Below are 19,582 nucleotides of genomic sequence, written 5' to 3'. Positions count from 1 at the left end.
CTTTCCCAGTGTCATTGTTAGTGGCACCTCATTCCAATCTATAGAGTCCCCAGTGTAGACCTCATGGCACCCAAGGATTGGATCTCAGTCAGCCTGGGGTGCCTTTCAACACGCCCTCTCCCCAGTAGCTTTATGAGGACTCTGAGCAGAACCTGGACACAGCGAGGGGACCTAGTCCATTCACAGAGTCCCTTTCAGCCCCTGCCACATTTCACAAAGCAGTCTTCTGCCCATCTTTTGTCAGGTTATTTCCCAAGGGAGTTTACAAATCTCATAAGCAATCAAAGGCTAGAACTATGGTAAAGAGATAGAAAACAACATTTTACATATTTTTAATCATATTGGATCTTTGTCAAAAAAAAGAGATGAATTTTCACTAAAAAAGTTTATACAAAACATATCAGGCAACAAGAATAAAATGAAATTTCTTCTGATCTTTCATACCAGGATAAGCACTGTGAATATTTTGGCATCTGTCAGGCTATTTTCACACCAGTGAGTCTCCATATACTTATCTATGCAATTTTTATAAAAAGGATCATTTTGTCAAATAGTACTTTGTAATATAGTGCTAATATCCTTTTCCCATACTATTAAGTATTTCATTGCAAAGTAATTTTAGAAATTATACACTACTGCATTGTACATTTTAATCATTTTCGGTTTTTTTTTCAGTTTTTCACTATTATAAATTACCAACTCTGCTGCAATGGTCATTGTCATAGTTAAATCATCCATGCAGACTCATTTATCTCCTTAGGGTAAAATCCAAAAAGTAGGTCAAGATAATGCACATTTTAAAATGCTTGAGACACATCTGAAACTTCATATGTTTTTAAAATTGTCAATTTGATAGGAAGCAAACAATGTCTCCCTAATCTTTTTTTTAATTCTGATTGAGGTTGAAGGTCTTTTGTATGTGTTTTGTTCATATTTCTCCTTTTGGGATTTGCACACTTGTCTGATGACGTTCATCTTTATCTCACTGATTTGTGAGCTTCTTTACACAGTGAGGAATGCAGCCCTCTGCAGACTCATTTCCCTTGAACCTTCCCATTTTCAGAACACTTACAGGCCGACGCCGCACCTCAATAGGCTAATCCTCCACCTAGCGGCGCCGGCACACCAGGTTCTAGTCCCGGTCGGGGCGCCAGATTCTGTCCCGGTTGCCCCTCTTCCAGGCCAGCTCTCTGCTATGGCCCGGGAGTGCAGTGGAGGATGGCCCAAGTGCTTGGGCCCTGCACCCCATGGGAGACCAGGAGAAGCACCTGGCTCCTGGCTCCTGCCATCGGATCAGCGTGGTGCACCGGCCGCAGCAGCCATTGGAGGGTGAACCAACGGCAAAAGTAAGACCTTTCTCTCTGTCTCTCTCTCTCACTGTCCATTCTGCCTGTCCAAAAAAAAAAAAAAAAAACCACTTACAAGAAGATGATGTTTCTCAGTCTTCAGTCCTCATTTCTTTTCTGGGACAAGAGTCTGAATGAAGCATAGGATGAGGAAGGAAATTAATTACAATTATTTATACATATTTCCAAACCAGAGAAACCAATCCCAAACCTTTGCTGCCTTAAAAGAACTTGATAGCATTGGAACATTTATTTGGAATGAGCTCATGAAGCTTTCTGTTCCAAAAACAATGTCACCACCTTAGAATGAGGCAGCTTACTCATCCTGAATGAAGATTAGGATGTTTGATACATAAGCTTCAAAATTTATCAGGTACTTATGTTTTACATGTGGGTCTTTGAGTAGGTTAAGTGTTCAATCAAATGTTATCAATGAAAATTAAATGCCCTTCCTTCTTTCAATGCTGATATCTTTCTGCATAATTCTGAAAATCTTTTTTCAACAGAAGTCCCCTTTTGTCCTTGTGACAAATTTATGCAATAAATTCCTCTTTGCCCTTGATTAATAGTTCTCAAACTCAAGAATCAGTGAGGAGCTTGTTTCAAATGGCCCCAACTTTCTGATTTTGAAGGAAGATGTACATTTTGAAAAACACTGTTTTGAGATTCTCTCATTGCGAAATGTCAGTCATCTTCCTCTGTTCATGGCTGAGTGTACTTGGGAAGATCACCTACCTCACATCCAGACTCAGGTTAAGAAGATAATTGGAGGATACTGCCTGGTCTCAGGATATTTTCTGCAAAATCTAAGAACCGAAAGACACAAGCCAATTTGGATCTGACCCTTTTTCAGTGAAGTTTCAAGAGAGAAGACTAAAACCTTCTGCTGGTTCCCTGCCATCAAAGATCAGCTCATATCAGAAGGTCCAAAGTGAAGATCAGTATGGCCTCCTGTAGGGTTACAGGGCATGTCTCTATATGGCTCATAATGGACCCAGAAGCACAGACTCCGAGATCAAACAGACCTTTGTTCAAATCTCACTTTGGAGCTGAAGTGGGCACAGAGGACCATTTATCAGTTAGCTGACCATTAGTAGGTACTAACAAGTCAATATCATTTTGTCATTCAACCAGACATGGCCATGCACAAGAAAAATCCTCATTTAACTTAAAAGTGTTTAGCATTTGTTAAAAGAAGAAAAAACATAGACTTGATTGCTGGGTAGATTCCTTCCATTGATGATTTGTCTCACAGATGGGGTCCTTGATCTCACTGACATGATGATAATCATCTGCCCCTAGAGGTTAGTATGAAAATTGTCATGACACTATAGTCAAGTAATAGAAGTTTGAATAAATGCACTAGATTTTCTTTTCCCTCATCCTGATTAATCTTATGCTGTTTACGTTGTGAGGCTAAATCTTCACTTAAAAATAAATCTCACACTTCTTCTAGAGCTGAGAGGGTCAATCTTAACAGGACCAGATTCCCAACCTTCATAACTCTAACCAAGGACAAACTGATAGCCTATTAGGAGGATTGTTCTCATCCAGGTCTCTGGACAATTAGAGCATAAGCAGTGATCACCTTGGCCCCCCAGATGTGTTCAAATATGTAACCATTACTTGATTGTCTTTTATCGAATGATTTGATTATTAAATTCCCTATTATTACCATCCTCCAAATGAGATGTGAAAGATAGTCTTTCTCTTTTAGGACATTTAGTGCTTGGTCATCCTTGAAGACTGTGCCTCCTGCAATGAGAACAAGCCAGCCAAGGGTTTACATCATTTCACAGGGAAGTTTCAATATGATCGGCAAGAATTGTCCTTCCTTCCATAATTATGATTCCTAGGAAGTCCATGTGACCAGTTCAGAACCTTCACTCTATTTGGTTTGTTCTCCATTTGTGTACACTCCACCAGGCATCAGATACTATGTGCTGTAGGGAGATAAAAAGCAATGTCCATCACACCCTAGGAACCTACACTTCAGCTGTATCTTGGGCTAATCATTGAACTTCCTTTCCTAAAAATTGGAATATCCATGGCTATTTCACAAGGGTGTTATGCAGATAACATACAGATAATACTAGGGGACTGCAAAAGTTCATAGGAAAAGATGAGTTTGGAGAGCAGGCATTTAGCTTAGTCTTTAAGATGCTGGTTGGGGTCAGCACTGTGGCACAGTAGGTTAATCCTCCACCTGCGGCATTGGCATTCCATATGGATGCCGGTTCTAGTTCTGGCTACCTCTCTCCCACTCCAGCTCTCTGTTATGGCCTGGGAAAGAAGTAGAAGATGGCCCACATGCTTGAGCCCCTGCACCCACGTGAGAGACCCAGAGGAGGCTCCTGGCTCCTAGCTTCAGATCAGCGCAGCTCTGGCCATTGCAGCCATCTGGGGAAGTGAACCAATGGATGGAAGACCTTTCTCTCTGTCTCTCCTTCTCACTGTCTGAAACTCTACCTCTCAAATAAGTAAATAAAAATCTAAAAAAAAAAAAAAAGATGCTGGTTAGCTTGCCCACATCCCATATTAGAGTAGCTGGGTTTGATATCTGGCTTCAGTTCCTGCTTATAACTATCTGTTATTGCAACTCTGGGAATCAATGGCAATAACTTGAATGGTTGAGTCCTTGTCACCTATGAAAAAGATCTGTATTGTTCCTGGCTCCCAGCTTTGGCCAGGTTCAGACAAGCATTTGAGAAATGAAACAGGAGATAATAGCATTCTCTCTCTCTTTCTCTCTCTCTCTCTTTCTCTAACTCTCGCTCTCACTCTCTCTCAAATAAACAAATTTTTTAAAGATTTTATTTATTTATTTAAGAAACTTAAGAAAGAGTTACAGACAGAGAGAGGGACAGACAGAAAGAGAGATCTTATATCTGCTGGTTCACTCCGCAAATGGCTGCAACTGCTAAAGCTGGGCAGATCCAAAGCCAGGAGCCAGGAGCTTCTTCTGGGTCTCCCACACAGGTACGGGGGCCTAAGCACTTGGGACATCTTCTGCTTTCTCAGGCCATAGCAGAGAGCTGGATCAGAAGAGGAGCAGCTGGAACATGAACTGAGCTAATATGGGATGCCAACACCACAGGCAGAGTCTTAACCCACTAAGCCACAGCGCCAGCCCCAAATAAGTAAACTTTTAACAGGCAATTTTGTTTTGATACAAAAAGCTGGAATCCATGAATAGGTATTTCATTATACTCAACTTCCATGAACTGTTTGAAGACCCCTCATATCTGTGTATTTAAAAAAAATTACAGCAATATAAACTTACCTTTTTTTCTTTTTTGATAGGCAGAGTGGACAGTGAGAGAGAGACAGAGAGAAAGGTCTTCCTTTGCCGTTGGTTCACCCTCCAATGGCCGCTGCAGCTGGTGCTGCGGCCGGCACACCGTGCTGATCCGAAGGCAGGAGCCAGGTGCTTCTCCTGGTCTCCCATGGGGTGCAGGGCCCAAGGATCTGGGCCATCCTCCTCTGCACTCCCGGGCCATAGCAGAGAGCTGGCCTGGAAGAGGAGCAACCGGGACAGAATCCGGCACCCCAACCAGGACTAGAACTCTATGTGCTGGCGCCGCAGGCAGAGGATTAGCTTATTGAGCCGCGGTGCCAGCCATAAACTTATCTTTTAACTGAATTTTCCATGCACTTTTTTTGAAGTGTCCTTATTAAGTGCCTCAGAGGCTAATGCAGGGATGTCACAAGTAAATTAGTATTTGTCGATCACTTGCCAACTTATCATGAATATTATATATATATATATATATATATATTTGATTTAATTATTGCAACATCCTGACCTGAAGGTATTCACTTTACTATTTGGCAAGTGAAGAAGACGCAGAGAATGTGAGCAGTTTTCCAATACTCACACCTGTAGAAGGCAACAGAATTAGCATTCAAATCAAATTCACTGTGTCACCTAGTCCAGACTGTACTATCACAATGAAAGATCCTACCACATCTTCATAGGACTGTTTCCCATACCTTTGGGAATGGGTTGATAATGTAGCAAGTAGCATGTGTTGGAGGGGTTATGAAGCAATGCATGAGGCAAATACCTTAGAGGCAAAAAAAAATGGCAAAACTGAAATCATGAACATTTCTTTTATCCCCTTTTCACTCTGCACACACAAAAACATACACATATGTCTATACAATATACCCAAGCAATCTAAAGCATTGTCCTTGAAGAATCCAAAATTTTGATAAAAATAGACTAAAACAAGTGCAAATCACCATGGCTAACCATGCCCCTGTGAAAGTCAGTTAAGTGAATGAGTGGACACATGAATCACCATTTCTCTTAGGATAGAAGGAAGAGAATTATGATTCCTTGAACTCACAAGATGTGTAAGCTGTGACTTCCACGCAAAGTCAAATCAGTTCAAGCATTCTAGAGTCAGTTGTGTGAATGAATGTTTTCAAGCAGCAGCAAAACCAGTTTGGCCCAACAATAGACCAAAGTAAAGATAAGCTTCAGTTTTTACATGGAAATCAGCTACTAGATTTTGCCCATTTTTTTGTGTGATAACAACTATCACAAACAATACTTGCCATGAACCAAGTTCTGTGCTGAATATTTCCAAAGTTTTTATTTAACATGACTTTGTTTTCCCCACCAGCAGCCACATAAAAACAAGGAATTGCCACACATGGGAATCTACATAATCCTTCAGCCAATGGAGTACAACGGGCTCTTATCTAAGTTAGAATTTCTCAGTTTTCTCTGTCCCCTTTCAAGAAAATCAGAGTTAAAGGGAGGCTTAAAGATTTGAAGAAAAATGCACCATAAACTTCCAAATGTTTTATTTCTCTTCCCACCAACTCCTATTAGATTTACAATGATTGCATTAAGATGATCAAGAAGGCAAGTGGCAAAGAAAAGAAGGCCAGGTACAAGGATAAAATTTCTGATGGATTAGGATGCTAGACTCTGGAATAAGACATTGAGAATAAATACAGATTTTTATCTTCAGGACATTTAGACCTTATTGAACCATTCCATTTCTTATTTAGATGCATAAAGTGAGACCATAAAACTTAAACTACATGGTCATGGCTATTTTTTGCATTTTTCTATGTCAGATACTTTGCTGATATGTTTTGTGATTTTATTTTTACTGTAATATCAGACTACTCTTAAGCAGCTTGTTGTTCTACTCAGTCCAAAAACAGTATGAATAGTTCATATTATTGTACCCATTTTCAAGATAAGGAAACAAAAATAGAAAACTTAGTGAATCTGTTCAGGATTGCATAGCTGGTAAGTGCTGGATTTGCATTCAAATACAGGTAGTCTAGCTATAGAATAGTCCATGTCAGGTGAGGACAGAACAGATGCAAAACAAGGGGGGTCTAACTTTGGCAGGCAGGAGCAAACAACTAATCTAATATCACTATGAATCAGAATTTTCAGACTTTCACAAGTCAAGAGGAAGTTAAATGAATCACCACTCAATCCCAGTACCCTATCAATCCGAGCTAATGAGGAATGTTCTTTTCATAGTCCTGTTTTCCTTACATTTTCAAAATAATAAAGGACTCCATTCTGAAACCCTATATTTTATATTTGATTGACAGCAACTTCACAACTATAGGGCTCTTCTGTAGTGTCGCTATGCTAGACGCTGGATTTCATACATGAAAATAATCAAATGTTTTATTATTGCAATAGCTGTGACTTGTATTAATGTCCCCATTTGACAGGAAAAAAAAAAAACAGAAGTGAGGTTCAAAAAATTGGCTTTGTTCACAGGAAAAGACTTGCAGGTTTGGAGGAAAAGCAAGCCTTCTTTCTCTTCACACAGCTTACCATCTGAAGAAAAAGGAAAACATGAAACCATATGCACCTTTAATCTGGGCAAATAAGGATTCTGTGACTTTTTTCAAGCCATCACCAAGAAATATTCAGGAAAGGGTTCACAGAGCCTCAGGTTTAGTATCTATAGGAAAGACTCTTTTCATAGTGAGGACCGGCCAGCGATGGAAAGGGACTCTTCACAAAGGAGTAAGTCTCTGGCTCAGGCACTGGGAGTACCTAGGAATATTTAACATGCTATGGCCCAGCTTACAAAGAAACCCACTTCCCCAGACAAAGCAGAGAAGATCAGCTGAGGATTATCAACATCCATGTGAGTAGACAACAGGGATGTTACGGAGAGGATCTCTGAAGTGGGAAGGTGATGGTCCCCTACAAGTCTAAGAGGCTGTGAGGGCTAGTGACAGTGACAGAAAGTAAAGATGAAGATGCTGACAATAAAAAGGGGAAGCATGAAGTACACCCAAGATAACTGTTATTGGTTGTTGCTGTTGTTTGAAAAAATACCATCAACAAATCCATATTATGAAGCCAGTTTGAAATTATCAGTCAGCCAGCAAAAAATAATTATATCTTGTGCAATTGGTTGTTAGAAGGAATTCAGGCATGTCTCTTCCTTTGAATGTACTACTTTGTGTATATTTTCAATGATGTGATATATGTGAGGTAACATGAGAGGTTTCATTTAGTTAATTTTAAGATCTTTTACTCTTTTAAAAAATCAATCCTTCCTTCCTTCTGAAAGATTAATCTTCAGCTTAAAAATTCCAAGATGGTTCAGGAGACAAGGCAGGAAAAGGGAAGTCCACATTCAGTTCTGACCTTCCAGAAGGTTTTAAGCTCAGCAATGGAATTACTAAGTACTCTGAGTAATGGAAATAACGTTATTATTATTCCTCAGGGCCACCTCTATCAGACAACCAAAGGGCGTCAAACACATTGGTCTCTCAGTCTTGGTTTCTCTATGAAATGAAAGGGCTACATTTTTTAAATCTCTTAGGCTACTTTCTATTCTAAGATTCTGTGAACTCATTTTCAATAGTTTAACAAAAATAGAGGCAGAAAGACTCCTGGGCAAATAGTTCCCCATATCCCTAAACAAATCGAGAAAGAAAGCAAAATCCCGAGCTTGACTTACATTTACGTGTGAAGAAAGTCACTGTGGTTGTGTTTTCTACTGTTCTGTTAAAATGATATTAGTTCAAAGTGAGGCAAAAAACTGGATAAGCTCATGCAAAGTTCCCCTCCCATACCACCTTCATTTTGAATGAGATTGTATCACACTGAAAGATAATGTTCCATTAAGATTATAAGATACGGATTCTTGTTTGTTTATCTGTTTTAAGATTTAACTGCTTTGTTCCTTCTTACTGTTTCCCCCAACCCCAAACTCTCCTCAAACTTAACTCTTCCAAAAACTCAACTCTGTTGCAAAGTAATTCATTTGCTCTCTCTCTCTCTTTTTAATTACAGTATTCTCAAATGAGGGATGAAGTATTCAAGTCAAACTTAGTCTGTGCATTTATTGTTCTTCTATTTATCACGACAATACAAAGTTTGCTTCCTTCTTCAAGGTAAGTATAAAAGGACTAAGTTATCTGGTCAATGTCTTAGAGATGGTGTTGTGCACCTGGAGTCAGCCACTTGACCTTTTCAAGGGACCAGTATTTAAAATGACAAGACAAGCCAGCGCCGCGGCTCACTAGGCTGACCCTCCACCTTGCGGTGCCGGCACACCGGGTTCTAGTCCCGGTCGGGGCACCGGATTCTGTCCCGGTTGCCCTCTTCCAGGCCAGCTCTCTGCTGTGGCCAGGGAGTGCAGTGGAGGATGGCCCAAGTACTTGGGCCCTGCACCCCATGGGAGACCAGGATAGGCACCTGGCTCCTGCCATCGGATAGGCGCGGTGCGCTGGCCGCAGCGCGCTGGCCGCGGCGGCCATTGGAGGGTGAACCAACGGCAAAGGAAGACCTTTCTCTCTGTCTCTCTCTCTCACTGTCCACTCTGCCTGTCAAAAAAAATAAATAAATAAATAAATAAAAATAATAAAATGTCAAGATACACAGTTCACATCAAAATGTTTGACAACTGCAGTGTCTATTCTGATCATCCTACCCTGAATAATAGTCTTATTATTCTGCCAAGGCAAGAGTCTTTCCCCAGTCAAAATAAAAATGCCACAAAAATCAGAATAGGCTCCACTCTCACTGGACATAGCACTCATGAACAAGGAAACTGTTACAGCCATTTATTTGTTCATTTGTTAATGTGAGTGATTCACAGATACAATATCATTGCTTCTTGGGTCAGCAAAACTGGCACTTCAATAATAGTACAAACGTCTGTATGTGTACTGTTCCAGATATTTTACATACAATTACACATGAATCCTCATGGCAACCCTAGGCACAATGGTTATAGCCACATTAAAGAGGAGAGAACTGGAGCTCAGACTGGTGAATGCAGTTGCCCAGATTCTCAGTTGAATCATATTGCAGCCTAGCCTCACGCCCAGCAAACCTAACCCTAAAGCCTCAGTTCCTCATGCTTGTTAGACACATGCTTATATCACACAAGTTTTAGGTGTCAAACCCAGAAATTGAGCCTAAATCTGGATTAGTCCAATAACCCTCCCTTTTCCTGTTTCCTGTCTTGCAAGCTAGTTCCTGATTGCTTTCTGGGTTAAATTTTTTCTTCCCAAATTTATCATGAGTTTTCTCTCATGTGGTTAAAAATAATTAATTTTTAAAATATGCATTATAGACAAAAGTATTTATCACAGACAAATATCTATTACATGCTAGCCCCTGAGCATGATGTAATTTTGCAAAAGGAAATCTCTAGCCTGTGAGATATAATTTAGAAGGAGACGGAGACATTAAAAATGGCTCGCAATTACCAAGGATTTACTATATGCCAGGAAAATGCTAAATCTTTTGCATGGATTTTCTCAGTAAAGCCTCAAAGATAAGCATTATGAGAGGCAGCATTTCTAATACCCATTTGATGGATGAAGATTTATCCCAGGTCACACCTCTATAAAACATGTCAGCTGGAATTTGGACCCAGGGCCAAAGTCTTCGCTTTTGACAACGTAACTGCCTTGTATCACAATCAGTAATTCATTCCAACTGGATTGTGCAAGGAACTATTTGCAGAAAAGCCATCATTTTGAGTTGAGTAGAATGAAGGAATAAGAATGGAAGACAAATCTCATTTAGGAAACATCACTGGCAAAGTGGAAAGCGTGTCCTACAAAAATGCAAGGAACCATGAAAAGGATTCAGAAGCCATATTAAAGATCTGTCCAAAGATGAACATTCGTCACTGTCCAGAGATGAACTTTGACTTTGACTGAACTTTGATTGAACTTCACTGTAGATAATTATTCAAACATTCAACAAAAACCCAGCAAATGTTGTGAGTTTATAGTGATAGTTTTTAAAGTTGAAAATTTGGGGTGAATGATAGGAAACTGATTACATTATCTTGCAGATTAGTGAACAGATGAAGCAAGTATTTTTTTTTTCTGTTTCCCATATGAACTGTACCTTAAAAAGAAAAATCATGAAAGTATCCAGGTCAATAATTTTTAAATAAATTTCATAGCTAAAATGTCACCATATGCCAAATCCCCCTCACCAAGAATTAATGGATCTGGGAATTGAACATCAAAGGAACTTCAGCACAAAATGGAGAGACAACCATAGCTCATGATGGAAGAACAGGAGAGGGATTAAGCCCAAGTCTGATCAGGCTTTTGAATCCAGATTCCGTTTGGCAGGAATTACAGAGCACAGAGGGTATTGAATGAGTGGCCCCAGTGAAATCCAGACAGCAGCAAAAGCACATATTCTTCAATAAATAAGTTGCAAGGAAAATAAAGGGAGAGAGAACTTAGTTTTGTTCAAGATTTAAAAGGGAATTTAAATTTGATTTTTAAAAATGAGTAAGAATAAACTATAACATTCAAGAATGGATGATAAAACTATCCAGAAACGGAAAGTGATTAATTGGAGTTGGTAGAAAGGATTGGGATTGGGACAGGGCACACTGATGGGCCTTGGGTGTGCTCTGCAGGGTCTATTTCAGGAGCCAGGAGTTGTTACACAGGCAAACACTTCATAACTAGTTAAGCTGTGTTTTTGTGTGGTTTTCTTGATGCCTCATTTTACAATTTGAAGAAGTTCTTGGGAGTAGGCATTTAACCTGGCAGCTAAAACACTTGTGTCCTAGCATCCCACATTGGAGTCCCTGGGTTCAGCTCCTGGCTCTGACTCCTTATTCCAGCTTCCCACCAATGCAAATCCTGAGAGGCAATGGAAATGGCTCAAGTAATTGGTTTCCTCTTAACCATGTGGGAGACCTCAATTGCATTCCTAGTTCCTGGATCCAACGCAATCTCTCGCTCTCTCTCTCTCTCTCCCCCCTCTCTCCCCCTCTCCCTCTCTCCCTCTCCCTCTCCCTCTTTGTCTGTGTGTGTATGTGTGTGTGTGTTCACTCTCTCCCCCTCCACGTGTATATGTATGTATTTGAGTGTCTGCCTCTCTGATAGGCTTTAAAGTTTTTTAAGTCTTAGAGAGAGAGAGAGAGAGAGAGAAGGCCTATGTACTTCTGCCAAAAGTGTGCTAGGAAAGTCTTCCAACAATAGCCATTGAAAGTTTATTATGTACCAGAACATATCTCTGAACAAAAAGGGGACAAAAAATTCTTCTGGGACGCTACATGCATATATGCATATGAAATACAGAAGGGTACTAGGGAGCACCAGGAGAGAATGGGTTCTCTGACTATCCAGGAGCCTGTGAGAATCTGGGAAAGGGGATCTTGGAACAGACCTGTGAATGTTGGTGGAGTCTTGTCATAGTCACACAAGCTTTCTGGACCCCCTCTTCACTTCTCTCTGTGGGGAAGTGGGAGCCAAGAGGATTGTGGTATTAACTTTCTCAACAAACATCTCTGAACACCTACTATGTGCCATCTGTGCCAGTTGAGACACAGTCAGGGCCTTGCAATCATGAAGCTTACAAGACAATAGGGATAAAAGGCAATCAGATGAGCAGCTGTGACAGGGCATTCACAATCACGATAGGGAAATGATAAGATGGGATAGGATATATGGGTGGGAGTGAGGAAAAGAGATCAAGGTGGGCTTCCCAGAGGAGGTGACAGTGGCTGTGCAAATGCCTCCTGAAGGAGCTCTCTAGGAGGCAGAAGAGGACAGAGGAGGACTGGGGGCATGCCACCTTCCCATATGGCATGAGCAGGGAGGGAATCCAGCCCTGGCATCCTGATTCCTGGATTCACAGAGAGAGAGGCCCAGAATTTTACCCAGCAGCCAGCCAGCAGAGTTTCCTGATTTCCTGGGTTCAAGCTGCAGCCTGGAATTGAAATACAGCCAGGGCCCAACCTCACCTACTTAGTGAAGGGGAAAACCTGACAATGAAGGAAATTTCAAAGCTGAGCTTGGACCAGCCAGTCCACCTGTTGTGGGAATTGGGAGGCTCATTTGCCCCAGACACGTCAAAAACTCGCTTTAATATGTGATGGTTTCCTCGCCAACTCATTTTCTTTCTGATTGATGTTTGCACCGAGGCAGATGGTGGGTGCCTCTCCTTCACATTTCTTCTGGCATGGGTTTTTTAGCAGATGAGGCCATCTCTACTCATAGGACCACAGCTAATCCCCAGCCCCCAAAGCAAAGTTAGTGAACCCTACAAAGAAAGACAATACCCAGTGCCATTCTTTCTTTTCCACATGCACATAGACTTTGCTCTGAGGAGAGCAAACTCTGGAAAAACACTTTAAAAGATTTTTTTGATTACATAATAATGTATCTTCAATGTACCAGAGAGGCAGACAGACAGAAATGATGAAAGAGGAGAAAGGGAGGTGGGTAGTGAGCAAGGGAAGGTCAGAAGGAAGAGAAGAATGAAAGAGGCACTGGGTCTTATTATTTTCTGTTAATCTTACCAGCTATATGTAAGCATGTAATCTCTCTGAGGCCTCAGTTTCCTTATCTGTAAAATGGAAACAATAATGCCCATTTTTGCAGTATTGCAGGAAGAAGTAAATTAGCCATGTTCATTTTTAGCAAATTTTGGTCCCTTTTCCCTTTCTAGGCCATAGAATTTTCACCTGTTCAAAGGTCTGTGAATGTGTATCTCTAAGAGTTGCAACAAGGCTCAGAAGCTCTCTGCGCATTCTAAAGTGTCTCTCAAATGTCATCTTTCGGTGTGATCTGAGATTCTGTGTCCTAGTGCACCGCAAACTACCATATGCAGTTGCTCACTGCTCCCTGCCTCCCCAGCAAACGTCAAAGCATGATATCAACCCAAACCCTGCTCTGAAGACAGACTGCAGGGAGTGATTAGCACTTAATGTCTAGAAAGGATTTGGTAGAGCTGTTTGCCAATTCCTTGTCATTCTTTTTGAGACTCAGTTTCAGAAATGAAAGGTTTTCTTGCCTTTAATGTGCACCAACAATGCAAATGCAAATTCAGAACCCCTGGATGCCTGAGTAGCTCTATAATTAGATGAAATTTACAACACGACGTTATAATGTTTATGTGTGCAGAAATAAACGAAGACGGAGGAGCTGCTGCAGAGTTTTCCAGAGGCATTTTACTTTGCTAACCAAGGTACTCAGTGCCAGTATCTTGCTTCAAATGCCTGTCTTGTAATTAATACTTTTCCCATAGAACCTTAAAGTTCCTCGTTTTTCCCAAATTTCACTATGAACACAGGAAAAGGACCAATATTTTGAGTTCTTACTAAATGGCTTTATTACTAGATTTAGCTGCTGAGCCTCCTTTCAAAGGCAAGCTTAAAAATCTTGATTTCACATATTTAAAAACTATGCTCAGAAAGTTCCTTACCTTACCCAAGCCATGCTACAGTTCTGATTTACAACTTCAGGTTCAAGTACACATAGCTCTGCTCTTAGAACTGAACCATACCTGCCTATCTTTCCTCTCCCTTCTGCAGCAAAGCTAGGAAGTCATTTAATACTGGGTCATGATTCAAGTGGATTCCGTGAAAGAATTTTCTCACACGGCCCTACAGCATTCTCTGCTGACCCTTCCTATTCCCCAAAGAGTATACAAAAGCCCAACAGCTAAATGAGCAACATAGTGTCAATTTTATAAACTTCTGAGCAGGTGCCTAATAGCCCAGGCAACACTGCAGTAAAAGCTAGAATTTAGAGTGTGATTCACCTGCTCCATGAGGAACCCCTTGAAAATGCACCTACCCTTAGACCCTGCCTTGAAACTCATGTGAGATCTTCACACTGTGGTGCTGACCAAGATCAAACAAAGACACGGCCATCAGTGCCAGAACTGAGTGAGGTGCGCCTGAGAAGGTGTGCATCTATGCCCAGGGCCAAGGCTAAGCCGATCTGGGCCTCCTTGCCTAAAGGAAGACATACTCAGCCTCCCCCTTAGGGCAGATCAAGGCTCTGGCTTCTGCATCAGCCCCATGGAGCTAAGAGGAGGAGAGGATAGGTGTCTTAACTGTGCATGAACACTAACCTTTGACAGTGATCCTATTCCTCTGAGCACCCTAGACAGGTCTGGATTAGTACTTGCGCCTGCCTGGAGAACAGAGTAAGCGGGGAGAGAGCAAACCTGGGAGTGCAGGCAGCGGTCCTCTTCCCTGTAAAGGCCGGTGAGGAGAGGAACAGAGCCTTCTCTACCCTCACAAAGTATGTCAATGGCATTCATTGAGCACCTTCTGTATACTAGCACTGTGCCAGGTGTCACAGAAGTGTCCAAAAGAAATCTGAGACCTGCAGGATAAATATGCCCAAGTTAAGTGCAGACACATTGCATTGCCTTTGGGACAGGCTGCATTTATTTCAATATGGCCTGGGCCTGGAGTACTGAGACAGAGAGAGAGAGAAAAGGTAGGAGTGAGAACCAAAATCAGTTTTCTAAGGTCCTTGCACAAGGGAACTTCAGAAAGTTCATGGAAATTTTCAATTGAAAGATTATTTGGGTACAAAAGAATTTGAAATCCAAACAAGTTTTCCCATAATATGCACTTTTCCATAAACATTCTGAAAGCCCCAGGATACCATGCTGACACCATAGACTTTAGCTGATAGTGGTCACCATGTAGACTTCAGAGGCCCTGCCAAGCAGCTTTCAGACTTGCCTTCCTCGGGTTTGCTTCTGCCTCACACCTGAAACAAGACATCCTTATTCTCCATTCTCCATGGCTGCCTCACGTTATTGAGACACATCAGCCTTGGAAGTTGCCCCTCCTCTCGTGGGGCTGCCTGACAAAGCGATTGCCTGCCTTCTCCTTGCTTTGCCTCCCCTGGGTACCCAGGAATAATGGAGCATTGTCAGGCAGTGCTATTGCAGTCTGCTTTGGGGGAGGCTTCCCATCTGCCTGAATCCCTCTGGGGACATACTGCTGCACAAACCTTCTGTTTGTATCTACAACTCCCACAGAGATTTCTTGTCAAGGTGATCCACAAAATCAAAACTGTGCAAATGAAAAAGAACAAAACCCTCCAACAACAATACCTGGGGCTGTGGAAGCAATCATATCCCAGCCTTCAAGTTGCTTGACCAGGAAGAAGGAATGGACACTCTTGGCTACCCACACCTTGTAAATTCCTTATCCCTGGCTGCCCTAAACACATTTCCCAAATTCCCTTTGCTGCCTTCTCTTCCAGTCCATTGTCTCCTCCCTCAGTCCCATCCTGCATCCTCTGTCTTTTTACTGTCCATTCCCTCCTTGGACAAGTCCTTCCACTCACAGAATCTCCAGCCACCCCTGTTCACCCAAGCTGTTCACTCACAAATATCCCAGTGGGTGATCCACAAGGGCCAAACATTTACATTCCCCTGAATCAAATCCACCGGCCCCTGTGCAAACTAGCTGCTCTCCCTATACTGACCAGGTACGATGGTAAAAACATTACTGACACTCCTGACTTCCGTCTCTTCAATACCCCTGTGCACACAGCTGGAAATTTCCCCACACTTTTTCCTGCCTTTCCCAATATCAGTGCTGTTGCCCCAGGCTCATCCTGGTTAACCCATGCCACTGTTAATTTAATCTTCTAAGCATGTTTCCTCTTCAGTGCATCCTCCACCTCCTACAATAGTTGTCTTTCAAATACAAGTATCTGATCAGGTCATTCTCTCATTAGACATCTGAAACATGTGCACATCACCTATAGGGCCATAGTTCCATAGCACAGCATGTATTATGCCTTATCCCCTCCTGTCCCACAGCCTCAGCACCTGGATTATTGGAAACCCCTAAAAACACTGGTCATTCTCATTCCTCTGATGTTTTGTTCATGTTCCCCACTTTGAACCTTCTCTTTATTTTTAAACCCCAATCTTTAACCCAAATATCACCTCTTTTGTGAAACTCCCTTACCTCCCTTCCCTGTTTTCTGTAATTCTCCATAGATCACAGCACATTATATGGTAGCTCATCAGTAGCACACCTCCATCCCACTCTGGACCATGATCTCCTAGAAGGACGATGCATCCTTTATCCCAGTACCCCTGATGCCACCACTGTGCCTGGGGGGAAAACCTGTGAATGAACAGTTATTATGGCAAAACCACAGAAGGAAAACAGATGACTGCATGCGTGGGAAACTCACCAGATACTGTTAGTCACCAAGGTGATTAGAATGGCAGGATGGCAGAGCAGAGTAGACTTTAAATCCTAACTGTAACACTTACCGAATGAATGGCCCCTGGGAAGTAATGCCTTCCTTCTGAGCCTTACGTCTTCATCTAAAACACAGAGGGAATGAGAAAGAGAGAGCGATCAAAACACAACCTAGGTGTGTTCTTAGAACTAGAAATGAGAATATAGGAAGTGCTCAACATAGATCCTATAGCACATGGTCAGACATCAATACATTAGTTATACTAGTTTTATTCTAATAAATTAGCAAGTTCAGACAGGACAATATTAAGAGATAATGAGAGAAGACATAGGTCCAATTTAATTCACTAAACATCAGGCAGTAGGAGAGATGAAAGCCAGATGAATGACCTTCAATTCATGAAATAAATAGCAGATATAAAATCTCCTGGGGCCGGCTCTGTGGTGTAGCACATAAAGTGGTAAAGCCACCACCAGCAGTGCTGGCATCCCATATGGGCACCGGTTCAAGTCCCTGCTGCTCCACTTCCGATCCAGCTGTCTGCTATGCCCTGGGGAAGCAGTCCCAAGTCCTTGAGCCCCTGCACCCTCATAGGAGGCCCAGAAGAAGCTCCTGACTCCTGGTTTCAGATGGTGCAGCTCCAGCCTTTGTAGCCATCTGGGCAGTGAACCAGTAGATGAAAGACTTCTGTATCTCTCTCTCTCTCTGCTTCTGCCTCTGTGTAATTCTGCCTTTCAAATAAATACATAAATCTTTAAAAATAATTCCCAGCATATCTATCAAGGTATACTTTATTACCTGTACCAGACTGCTGGCTGAAACTAGGTGAAAAATATTGGAGATGTCAGTGTAGGACATGAATGACTGGACATTCGATAGAGAACAAGAAATGAATTCCCAAAGAGAAGGAGCTGTAGGTCCCTGAGTTGCTAGGAATATTCTGACGCTCAGCAGAGGCGCGCAGCAGACAGATTACCATGTGATAGGGCTTTAAAGAGACCTTGAAAGTTGAAGCACAAGCTTTGGAGTGATGCTTGGATAGGGATGGATTCTCCTCACCCACGTCACAACTGGCATACAGGATATTCCATGCCATCACTAACCAAACCAGGCAACATGGAACCAGTGCCAAGTCTAGTTCTTGGCATAAGGGTACTCGTCTTGAACGGGAAAGCACATATATGTTCCTCCCATAGCCATGATATTGAAATAAAATTCCAGTGATGTGTTGCCTTAGTAGCAGTTGCCTAGTGAGAAAAGTGAATGATAAAAGAAGAGGGAGACATAGACAGCAGCTATAAATCAAGCCAAATATTTAATGCTTATTGTAAAGTTTCTCAACAGAGACAGTATTCTCCTGATGGATGTAATAAAAAAAAAATCTCTTGCACACAGTGCTTATCTTGAACAAATAGAACTTTGGAAGAAGTAATGGGTGCAGGGGTGGGGAAGAGAGATCATGGGCATAACCACAGTTTTGCACCACAGGTGGAGATCAGATGCTTGGTCCCCTGTGACCCAGTGTTCTGTGTTTCCCCACAGAGTGATGCCAATGACCATCCAGTTCTCCATTCTGATTATGCTGCACTCAGCTCTGGTCCTGATCACCACAGCAGAGGATTATAAGTGTTTGCCCCTGGTCCTGAGGAAAACTTGCTGTTGGATTAACGAGAACTACTTGGCCCGGAACGTCATCATCTTTGCCTCCATCTTGATTAATTTCCTGGGAGCCGTCCTAAATATCGTAAGCATCTCAAGTCCTCCAACCCTCTGTGTCTAGTGTACAGTGGGATCAAAAGTTTATGGAGCCTATAGCTTATTGCATTTCCCTTCCTTAGTAACAGCTACCCTTATGATCCTGTCCAGCCCCAAACAGAGTGACAGAGAACAAAGATGTGGCTACTGTCTGTTGGAAAATTGTCTTTTTCCCAGTGCAGGAGTTATCTACTCCAAAGGAACTCCAAAAGCCCTTCAGTTTCCCTACTCTTGGGCCAATCCATTATAATTTTATAAGCATCACTATTCACTTATTCCCAGTACCTACCTACTATGTGCCATGCACTGAAGGAGAAGCTTTGTGTATTTTTCGTATTTAATCCTCACAGAAACCCCGTGAGGTAAGTCTCATTATCCCCACTTTATGGCTGAAGAAACTGAGGCTCAGAGACATGAAATAACTTGCTAGTGAGGTCTGTCTGACTCCATGACCCACACGCATTCTCATATACTAAGTGATCTCTTGGAGTGGGAGTGGGGTGGGCGACGTGGACATAATAGAGCTGCCACTTAATGAGCACCTGCTATGTGCCACAGGTAGGTATTATCATCCCTGTTTATTGGATGAGGAAATGGCATTTGGGGAAGATTGAGTATCTCAACTCTGGCTTTCTCACAGTGCATAGCTGATGTGACACATAGATGAAATCCCGACCGCTGTGACACGTCACTGTTGTTAATTTGGTGACCCTCGTTGTAACGATTTCACTTTCTCTCTGGAATGGTGCCAGGGTAGCTATAGGTCTTGTCCGTACATACACAAGCAGTCTGTGTGTCCATGACTCAGGCAGCTGGATGTAAGAGGTGACTTCTCTGATTCCACGTCTTAAACTTGGCCCAGGGAGACGGGCTAGTTAGGAAAATCACCATTGAGTGAAGCTCGGAGAACCCTGTAGTTTATCACAATTGAAATGAAAGTACCTAGGATCTTGATCACAGGCTGCCTCAATGATGCGTCAGATATTTCCAGGGTACGGGATTTGGAAATA

General features: G+C 42.1%; 1 protein-coding gene across 5 annotated transcripts in view; it reads left to right on the top strand.

Annotated features, from left to right (window-relative positions):
- The window catches only part of ADCY8 (adenylate cyclase 8), a 250,150-nt gene that overhangs the window by 175,267 nt on the left and 55,301 nt on the right, over nt 1-19,582 (top strand). For all 5 annotated transcript variants that reach the window (XM_089335713.1, XM_051844023.3, XM_051844024.3 and 2 more), the window contains 2 exons: nt 8,647-8,747; nt 18,360-18,561. In XM_089335713.1, the coding sequence (XP_089191839.1) occupies nt 8,647-8,747; nt 18,360-18,561 (303 nt within the window). The remainder of the gene's footprint in view (nt 1-8,646; nt 8,748-18,359; nt 18,562-19,582) is intronic.

Source organism: Oryctolagus cuniculus, chromosome 6 (genome assembly GCF_051225735.1).
Source record: "Oryctolagus cuniculus isolate XC-2025 breed Fujian yellow rabbit chromosome 6, ASM5122573v1, whole genome shotgun sequence".
In the NCBI taxonomy this organism is placed as follows: domain Eukaryota; kingdom Metazoa; phylum Chordata; class Mammalia; order Lagomorpha; family Leporidae; genus Oryctolagus; species Oryctolagus cuniculus.
This window is presented reverse-complemented; position numbering and strand designations above follow the sequence as displayed.